This window comes from Ambystoma mexicanum, chromosome 8 (genome assembly GCF_040938575.1).
Source record: "Ambystoma mexicanum isolate Mex_15411 chromosome 8, UKY_AmexF1_1, whole genome shotgun sequence".
NCBI classification, from domain to species: domain Eukaryota; kingdom Metazoa; phylum Chordata; class Amphibia; order Caudata; family Ambystomatidae; genus Ambystoma; species Ambystoma mexicanum.
Window position 1 is genome coordinate 456525982 of NC_090929.1, and position 10501 is coordinate 456536482.

General features: G+C 55.9%; 1 protein-coding gene across 4 annotated transcripts in view; it reads right to left on the minus strand.

Annotated features, from left to right (window-relative positions):
- The window catches only part of NOC2L (NOC2 like nucleolar associated transcriptional repressor), a 516885-nt gene extending 507340 nt beyond the window's left edge, over nt 1–9545 (minus strand). For 2 of the 4 annotated variants that reach the window (XM_069610057.1, XM_069610059.1), the window contains exon 1: nt 9481–9545. In XM_069610057.1, coding sequence (XP_069466158.1) covers nt 9481–9530 — 50 coding nt within the window. In that variant the 5' untranslated portion in view covers nt 9531–9545. Of the gene's footprint in view, nt 1–8451; nt 8575–9480 lie in introns of those variants that run through there. The other 2 variants (XM_069610058.1, XM_069610060.1) reach the window with 2 other exon arrangements.
- Nucleotides 9546–10501: the final 956 nt, after the last annotated feature.

The window sequence follows — 10501 nt, forward strand, 5'->3', positions numbered from 1 at the left end:
CCACCCCAGCCACAGAGGCCCAGGTGCAAAAGCTGCCCCCCCACCCCAGCCACAGAGGCCCAGGTGCAAAAGCTGCCCCCCCACCCCAGCCACAGAGGCCCAGATGCAAAAGCTGCCTCCCACCCCAGCCACAGAGGCCCAGGTGCAAAACCTGCCCCCCCCCAGTCACAGAAGCCCAGGTGTAAAAGCTAGACCCCCCCCCCCCCCAAGTCACAGAGGCCCAGGTTCAAAAGCTGCCCCTCCCCCCAGTCACAGGGGCCCTGTTGCAAAAGCTGCCCCCCCAGTCAGAGGCCCAGTTGCAAAAGCTGCCCCCCCAGTCACAGAGGCCCAGGTGCAGAAGCTGAACCCCCACCCTCAGTCACAGAGGCCCAGGTGCAAAAGCTGAACCCCCACCCCCAGTCACAGCAGCCCAGGTACAAAAGCTGAACCCCCACCCCCAGTCACAGCGGCCCAGGTGCAAAAGCTGAACCCCCACCCCCAGTCACAGCGGCCCAGGTGCAAAAGCTGAACCCCCAGACCCAGTCACAGCGGCCCAGGTGCAAAAGCTGAACCCGTACCCCCAGTCACAGCGGCCCAGGTGCAAAAGCTGAACCCGCACCCCCAGTCACAGCGGCCCAGGTGCAAAAGCTGAACCCGCACCCCCAGTCACAGCGGCCCAGCTGCAAAAGCTGCCCCCTCCGTCACAGAGGCCTAGGCACAGAAGGCCCAGGTTCAAAAGCTGCCCCTCCCCCCCAGTCACAGGGGCCCAGGTGCAAAAGCTGCCCCCCGTTAAGGAGGCCTAGGCACAGAAGCCCAGGTGCAAAAGCTAGACCCCCCCCCCCCCCCCCCCAAGTCACAGATGCCCAGGTGCAAAAGCTGCCCCCCCGTCACAGAGGCCTAGGCACAGAAGCCCAGGTGCAAAAGCTAGACCCCCCCCCCCCCCAAGTCACAGAGGCCCAGGTGCAAAAGCTGAACCCCCACCCCCAGTCACAGCGGCCCAGTTGCAAAAGCTGCACCTCCCCAAGTCACAGAGGCCCAGTTGCAAAAGCTCCCCCCCCACCCCCAAGTCACAGAGGCCCAGTTGCAAAAGCAAAAGCTGCCCCCCCCGCCCCCAAGTCACAGAGGCCCAGTTGCAAAAGCTGGCTCCCCCACCCCCAAGTCACAGAGACCCAGGTGCAAAAGCTGCCCCCCAGTCAGAGGCCAAAAGCTACCACCCAGGCACGGAAGCCAAAAGCTGCCCCCCCTCAACACCAGGTGCAAAAGCTGAAACCACCCCCCCAGTCACAGAGGCCCAGGTGCAAAGCTGAACACCACCCCCCAGTCACAGAGGCCCAAGTGCAAAAGCTGCACCCCCCCCCAGTCACAGAGGCCCAAGTGCAAAAGCTGCACCCCCCCCCCAGTCACAGGGGCACAGGTGCAAAAGCTGCACCCCCCCCCCAGTCACAGGGGCACAGGTGCAAAAGCTGCCCCCCCAATCACAGAGGCCTAGGCACAGAAGGCCCATGTTCAAAAGCTGCACCCCCCCCCCCCAGTCACAGGGGCACAGGTGCAAAAGCTGCCCCCCCAATCACAGAGGCCTAGGCACAGAAGGCCCATGTTCAAAAGCTGCACCCTCCCCCCAAGTCACAGAGGCCCAGGTGCAAAAGCTGCACCCTCCCCCAGTCACAGGGGCCCAGGCGCAAAAGCTGCACCCTCCCCCAGTCACAGGGGCCTAGGCACAGAAGGCCCAGGTTCAAAAGATGAACCCCCTCAGTCACAGAGGCCCAGGTGCAAAAGCTGCACCTCCCCCCCCAGTCACAGAGGCCCAGGTGCAAAAGCTGACCCCCCCCCCCCCAGTCACAGAGGTCCAGGTGCAAAAGCTGAACCCCTCCCCCAGTCACAGAGGCCCAGGTGCAAAAGCTGACCCCCCCCCCAGTCACAGAGGCCCAGGTGCAAAAGCTGCACCCGCCCCAAGTCACAGAGGCCCAGTTGCAAACGCTACCCCCCCCCCCAGTCACAGAGGCCTAGGCACAGAAGGCCCAGGTTCAAAAGCTGCCCCTCCCCCCAGCCACAGGGGCCCAGGTGCAAAAGCTGCCCCCCCCGTCACAGAGGCCTAGGCACAGAAGGCCCAGGTTCAAAAGCTGCCCCCCCCCAGTCACAGGGGCCAAGGTGCAAAAGCTGCCCCCCCAACAGTCACAGAGGCCCAGTTGCAAAAGCTGCCCCCACCCAAGTCAGAGGCCCAGTTGCAAAAGCTGCCCCCCCACCAAGTCACAGACGCCCAGTTGCAAAAGCTGCCCCCCCGCCCCCAAATCACAGACGCCCAGTTGCAAAAGCTGCCCCCCCCAGTCACAGAGGCCCAGGGGCAAACGCTGCCCCCCCCCAGTCACAGAGGCCCTGGGGCAAAAGCTGACCCCCCCAGTCACAGAGGTCCAGGTGCAAAAGCTGAACCCCCCCCCAGTCACAGAGGTCCAGGTGCAAAAGCTGAACCCCCCCCCAGTCACAGAGGCCCAGGTGCAAAAGCTGCACCCGCCCCAAGTCACAGAGGCCCAGGGGCAAACGCTGCCCCCCCCCCCAGTCACAGAGGCCCTGGGGCAAACGCTGCCCCCCCCAGTCACAGAGGCCCAGGGGCAAAAGCTGCCTCCCCCAGTCACAGAGGCCAAAAGCTACCCCTGGCACGGACACCAAAAGCTGCCCCCCAGTCACACAGAGCCAGGTGCAAAAGCTGAACCCCCCCCCCCAGTCAGAGACCCAGTTGCAAAAGCTGCCCCCCCAGTCACAGAGGCCCAGTTGCAAAAGCTACCCCCCCGTGTCACAGAGGCCCAGTTGCAAAAGCTACCCCCCCCGTGTCACAGAGGCCCAGTTGCAAAAGCTACCCCCCCGTGTCACAGAGGCCCAGTTGCAAAAGCTACCCCCCCGTGTCACAGAGGCCCAGTTGCAAAAGCTACCCCCCCCCGTGTCACAGAGGCCCAGTTGCAAAAGCTACCCCCCAGGCACGGATGCCAAAAGCTGCCCCCCCCACCCCAGCCACAGAGGCCCAGGTGCAAAAGCTGCCCCCCCACCCCAGCCACAGAGGCCCAGCTGCATAAGCTGCCCCCCCAGTCACAGAGGCCAAAAGCTACCCCCCAGTCACACAGGGCCAGGTGCAAAAGCTGCCCCCCCCCCAGTTACAGAGGCCCAGTTGCAAAAGCTGCCCCCCACCCCAGCCACAGAGACCCAGGTGCAAAAGCTGCCCCCTCCCCCAGTCCCAGCCACAGAGGCCCAGGCGCAAAAGCTGCCCCCTCCCCCAACCCAGCCACAGAGGCCCAGGCGCAAAAGCTGCCCCCTCCCCCAGTCCCTGCCACAGAGGCCCAGGCGCAAAAGCTGCCCCCTCCCCCAGTCCCAGAGGCCCAGCGCAAAAGCTGCCCCCCACATAATTCCTCCCAATAGAGATTATGTACGCTATACATGTAATGCATACAAGCTCCACATGAAACAATTGCGCAGTTTGTGCTAAGTCTACAAAGAAAAGCAACATATTGTGAATTTGCAAACTTTAGCGACAATGAGGCAATAAGGTTGAGAGTTATTGAAGGGTGCATATCGTCACAATTTCGGAAACATCTTCTAAAGAATATCTACCTCTAAAAGGATGTACTAGAACTAGCAAGAGTATACGAGAGAGTTGATACTCAGGCAGAAAACATTGAGAAACCAAAGAACTTTGATACCATCGCTGCCCTGGGACCAAACATGCAAGGACAAACATGATATTCAGGCTTATCGCCTCGCCAAGAGTGGTGGAATAACAGCCATAGAAACCCACCAGAGACACAAAGTGATCAATGTGGATTCTAATTCCCACATAAAGGCCAATGCCCAGCCCTTGGTCAGTTGTGTATGCGGTGTGGCCAAGAGAGACACTTTCAGGTAATGTGCAGGGATAGAGTGCCTCTATTGCCTGCATACAGGTCTAACATACAGACATTGCAGAGTAGAAGATATGACATGCAAAAGGCTTCCAGCACAAAATTGTACCAAGAGAAATACATACGGCCTAACGCTACTAGAGCAACATATCAAGCACAGCCAGGATTTGTCAAGGCAACGGAGAACATGCAAATGGAAACAACTGAGCATGCTAGTCAGGAACATGATCAGAGTCTACAGTCATACCAAAGTCAAGATCAAGAGAGGAAAAAACACAGTTTGGGGATCCTTATGAAAATCCGCCAATCGAGGAAGAACATTTGAATGCAGATCAATATCAACAGTATGACAGATATAGCAGGGAATATGATAGACTAATTTATGACACATCCGATGATAGGGTTGCCATAAAAGTAAGTGCATATAGGTGAACAACACATAGCATTTCTGACGGACAGAGGAGCCACAGTGAACATGGCGAGTGAGAAAACATGAAGGCATAGCGAGTATGTACCCTTTACAAACTTCGAGATCTCAGATTTTTCAATGAGGTGCAGCACAACCTTTAACGTCCAAGGGACAATTTCAATGTGATCTAATTCACAAAGGACGTTGTGTTTCTGTCAACATACATGTCATAAGCAGCCTGGCAGTGAGAAGGTGCCTTCTCAGTTGCAAGACCGCCACCGAACTACAACTTATTGATGTCAAATGTGATCAATCAGAAATAATACAAGGATTCCCTCCACACGTAGCCACAACTTGCAAACCTTGTCAAAGAAAGACCTGGACATCGAGGGACAAAAGGACACATTTCTAAAGCTATTCCAAGGTGCCAACAAGCTGAGAGACAAAGTTATACATCTACACATTGATCCTTCCGTTCATCCTGTGCCACAACAACCCCGACTGACAGGATTTCACCTTCAGGCAAGAATATCCCAGGAATTGCAGCAGTTACTTAACAATGATATCATCGAGAGAGTTGACAGTTCCACACCATGGGTGTCTCCTTTGGTGGTGGTGCCCAAGGCGGATGGTCGTCTTTGTCTTAGTGTGGACATGCAAATTCCTAACACTGCGATACAAAGAGAAAGACATCCTGGGCCTAATATCAAAGATATGATAACTCGGCTTAACCAAGCTACCAGATTTTCAAAATTAGACTTAAATCAATGTTATCATCAATTAGTAATTGATCCTGTGTCCAGGCCTATCACTACTTTTACCACTCATGTAGGTCTTTTTTGGTACAAGCGCCTTAATTTTGGCATTTCTTCAGCGGCGGAAATATTCCAGGAAACGATAAGGCGGCAACTTGCACTTGTCAGAAGCGCCTTCAACTATAGCGATGACATTCTAATATTTGGTGTTACTCAAGATCAACATGAGGCACTGAGACAAGTTTGTAACAGGGACAGAGTTCAGGAGGTTTGCAATACACTTGGGTTTCTGACATCAGAAAATCACTCCTTTATGGCCCCAAGATAACGGCATGGTTGAAAGGTTCATGGCCACAATAAAACGAACACGGCAGAAGGCTGTCACCGATCTTATGTCCATGCCAAAAGCCTCACAGAAGCTGAGAAAACACCCCACACGAAGCAACGGGCCGTTATCCTGTGGAACTGTTGTTACAGTATAAGCCAAGAACCAAGCTTCCACAACTCGAGGACTATACCCCTGTTGAAGACGAAGAGATCAGAGAAAGAGAGCTAGAAAAGGAAAAGAGTCAAGGAATGGACGGATCGCATGAGAAGGGCTAAAGAACACCAGATGTCAGTGGGTGAGTCCATGTTGGTTCAACAGAGACAACGAAGGAAGGTTGATATGAGATTCAAGACAGTGCCCCTAGTAGTCAAAGCATTCAAAGGACCCATGATCACAGCTGTGGAGGATGACGGTGAGATAACCAGTAATGCCTCGTTCTTCCGAAGGATGTCTCAGGACGACTCTGATGAAGAGCCACGAGATGAGGATGAAGAGGAAGGGCTGTGTGTTAGCATTCCTGGAAACTCTGGACCTTTCTCACCATCGCATTTGCGGAATCCGGAATCTCAGGGAGCATCTGTGCATGGACGGCCCCAGAGAGCTATCCGCAAGCCTTCACGTCTGATTGAGCAAATGTAGGTGTGGACTCAATGGGTACATGGGTTATGAAATTAAATCATAAGTAAGGGGATGGGGGTTGCTGTGGTGCAAGGGAATGTAGATGGTGGAACTTGGAAGCTGGGGGCGCTCGAGGGAGGAGGTAACAGGAAGGGTAGTTGGAGAATAAAGAAGGAAAGAGCCACACTGTGCGGCTCGCTGGTTATTACTAACAGAATCCTAATTCACACTTGTGTGTGCAGAACACAACACCCAGTCACAGAGGCACAGGTGCAAAAGCTGTCTCCCCAGTCACAGAGGCCCAGGTGTAAAAGCTGCCTCCACCCAGTCACAGAGACAGTCACAGACAAAAGCAGCACCCCAGAGAGAGAGGGCCAAGAGCAAAATCTGCACTCCAGTCAGAGGCCTAGGCGTGGATCCTACAGGTGAAAAAACTGCCACCAGCAGTCACAGAGGCCCAGCCCAAGAAGTTCTTCCCCCAGTTACAAAGGACCAGGTGTAAAAGCTGCTCCCCCAGTCAGAGGCCCAGGCGCAAAAGCTCCCCCCCCAACGAACGACAGAGGCCCAGGTGCAGAACTTGCCCCCTCACCCACCAAGGGCCAGAGGCCTAGACGCAGAAGCTGCCCCCCCCAAGGGCCCAAGGCCCAGGCGCGAAAGCTGCACCCCCCTCCAAGGGCCCGAGGACCAGGCGCGAAAGCTGCACCCCCCCCCCCAAGGGCCCGAGGCCCAGGCGCAAAAGCTGCATCCCCCTCCCCCCCCCCCCAAGGCACAGAAGCCCTGCAATCAGCGCTTTGGCGTAAGGCGCTTTATAAATAAACAAATACAAACTGTGGGCAGCAGCTCATGTGGCCAGGCCGCTGCCCCCAGTCGCAGGGGCCTACCAGAGCACCGCCGCTGCCCCCAGTCGCAGTGGCCCACCAAAGCACCGCCGCTTCCCCCAATCGCAGGGGCCCACTAGAGCACCGCCGCTTCCCCCAATCGCAGGGGCCCACTAGAGCACAGCCGCTTGCCCCAATCGCAGGGGCCCACTAGAGCACAGCCGCTTTGCCCCAATCGCAGGGGCCCACCAGAGCCACCTCTCAGTTGCAGGGGCCCACCTGAGCCCAGTCACTGCCCCCCAGTTGCAAAGGTCCGCCTCAGCCCAGGGGTCACCAAAGCCACTGCCCAGTTACAGGGGCCCACGCCTGAGCCTCTTCCCAGTTACAGGGGCACGCCTGAGCCACCCCCCCCGACACAGGGGCCCACCTGAGCCAGCCACCCCCCCGACACAGGGGCCCACCTGAGCCATCCTCCTCCCAGGCACAGGGGCCCACCTGAGCCACCCCCCCAAGCACAGGGGCCACCTGAGGCACCCCCCCAAGCACAGGGGCCCACCTGAGGCACCCCCCCCCAAGCACAGGGGCCCACCTGAAGTCACAGGGGCCCACCTGAGCCACCCCCCGCCCAGTCACAGGGGCCCACCTGAAGTCACAGGGGCCCACCTGAGCCACCCCCCCCGCCCAGTCACAGGGGCCCACCTCAGCCACCCCCCCAGTCACAGGGGACCACCTCAGCCACCCCCCCAAGTCACAGGGGACCACCTCAGCCACCCCCCCCCCCCCCAAGTCACAGGGGACCACCTCAGCCACCCTCCCAAGTCACAGGGGACCACCTCAGCCACCCTCCCAAGTCACAGGGGACCACCTAAGCCACCCCCCCCCCCCCAAGTCACAGGGGACCACCTCAGCCACCCCCCCCCCCAAGTCACAGGGGACCACCTCAGCCACCCTCCCAAGTCACAGGGGACCACCTCAGCCACCCTCCCAAGTCACAGGGGACCACCTCAGCCACCCTCCCAAGTCACAGGGGACCACCTCAGCCACCCTCCCAAGTCACAGGGGACCACCTAAGCCACCCCCCCCCCCCCCAAGTCACAGGGGACCACCTCAGCCACCCTCCCAAGTCACAGGGGACCACCTCAGCCACCCCCCCCCAGTCACAGGGGCCCACCTCAGCCACCTCCCTCAGTCCCAGGAGCCCGCCGCCCCGAGTTGCAGAAGGCCAGTAACAGAGACCAAACCTGTGCTCCAGTTATAGACATATCTAAGCTGCTGCGCACACCAGACTCGGTTAAACAAGACCCATACGAGCAAACTGCTCACGTCGTAGAGCTAGAGCATCTGCTTCACTACTGCTCCAATTATAAAACGTTTCCGAGATACTGCCCACAGCCACGCATAAAGCATCACACGAGCTGTATGTACAGCTAGAGCCTCGTCGGACCTGCCGACCCACTTAAAAGCGTCTGGGCACACCACCAAGTTAGGGAGCCACTTAAGGCACTGGCCCCACTGAGCTCCGGCTCAGCTGCTGCAACAGCCAGAAAGGTCACTGCTTAGTTGCCTTGACATTTCCCCTCCTGCTCTTGTTTGTTGACGGCACAACTATCTTGCCCACTCTTCTCCCACTGCCCAACATGCATATTTAACTCTCTCTCACCTCTTGGACCCCAGAGCTGCCATGCTTGTTTTCCTGCAGCAAGTGTGTCCAGCTTCCGGACCAGAATGCAAAGCGTGAAGAGGGGCGGCACATCAGTGGGCGGGCGCAAAGTTAACTTAGCGTGTGTCAGACTTGAGAACAGAATTGAGAAATGCGGGCGGGCTAGTTTAGTGAAGTACAGGTGGGGGCAGAACGTGGAAAGCAGAGGGCTAAAGAGGGCCCATGCAGTGTGGTATAGTGACAGAAAGTGGATACGGTGCACAGGGGATAACGTGGGACAAACTAGCATCCTTGATCTTCGCCGGTGGGTGATTTAGTGAAGACTGAATGATGACGTTGGTTTACCAGCGAAAGCGATTTGTCTTGGTCAGAGTGTCAAAGTAAAGGAGGTTGTTAACCTCAAAATTAGACTTTTGGCTAGAGCAATGACACACACATACCAAAAATACACCCAATCGTGCAAAAAAAAGCAAATATGCATTTAATTTATTTATAAAACTTTAAGCACATGTAACAAAAAGGAAAAAACGTAAACAAAATAAGCACTTTACTTAATAACACATAATTAAAATATAGAGTCGCTAAACTACAATGAATATTCATATGATAAACATATCTATACTAAACTTCAATAAAATGTATAACTACATATTGCATTCCAACAACAGAGACGTTTAAACATTAATTTGATCATTTAAAATGTCTTGAGTGCTTCCTTCCATATGTTAAAAGCGGCAGCTGCCATAACTGTCGAAGTTGCCCCCAAACAGCAGGGCAGACCAAAATTGCTGGTTTGTGTCCTCAATATTTGTGACAAAGTCGACATAGCCCGCCAATACCAAGATGTCAAGGCCATACAGTTAGTCAGAATATGTCGACTAGTCGCAATCTCCTTGTGACAAAGACGACATACGCGAGCACCCAAAGGAATGTTCTGCCACACACCAATGCAATCCCTAGTTGGCAAGATTCAAGGGCAGATATAATGAGAAACGTTTTAGTTCCATAGAACACAACTTAGTCAAGTACCTCTCAGGTTGTGCTGTAACACCCTCACGGATAATACAGCCCATCCACATCGTTTGGTGGGTGGGTCGCCGTTGCGGTCTCATGGGCACGGAAGTGACGTTGGGTTAGGGAGGGGGCTCGGGGAAAGAGTTAGTTCTGTTCGTGTGTGAAATAAAGAAGACGTGCATCCTACGTGTGTGCCTGTCCGTTTATTGGGTCTGCATGGCTGGTGTATGAAAGGGCCTGCTAGAGACCTCACAATGGCGACGATGTCACGGAACACGAAACCCGCGCTCTAGGAAGGCTGTCGTTGGACAGCGCAAGCGCGTTGGCGTAACTCTCGCGAACAGCGGTCAAAAGGCTCACGGCCCAATACGCAGGTGCGGTGTGACACGGACCCGCAGGGCCCCCGACGTCCAGAGGCCTGCTGCACACAGTTGGAGCAATAACGCTCCATAACACGCAGGCAGCAACAAGTGCTCACGGAGAGCCAGGAGGTCCTGTAAAGAACTCACGTGGAGGGCGTGCCCCGCGGATCGTGCCGGCAACAACAACACTCCGCTACCCACGCGGGGAGAGCCGGGAAGCCCCCAAGATCACCCTGCTGCAGCCCACATGGTGGGCTTATCCAGCAGCGCAAGGAACACGCTGTTCTCAGCAGGAGACGGCGCCGGAGAGCGCTCAACAACCCACATAGCAGGTACAGCTTGCTACCCGCAAATACATCTGATGAGGGATAACACCAGCTCCAAATAAATAGAAAAGGGGGGAAACCACTCAGAGCAAGCCTACATAGATGGTTCACAAAGAAAAAGAGACAAAATAAAGAACCTAGCGCAATTTAGGCCCAGCCAATGCCAACCCACCACCACCACACCAACGATACCGTCTGTTACACCACCATGTCCAGTCCGGTGGCATCCTCAGCTTCCACAGCCACCACAGCGTCATCATCACGCTCGGATGGAGACACAAATGCTAATGCCAACGCAAATCAGGCTGCAGCTGCGGGAGGGACTACTCAAACATTGAACATGCCCCC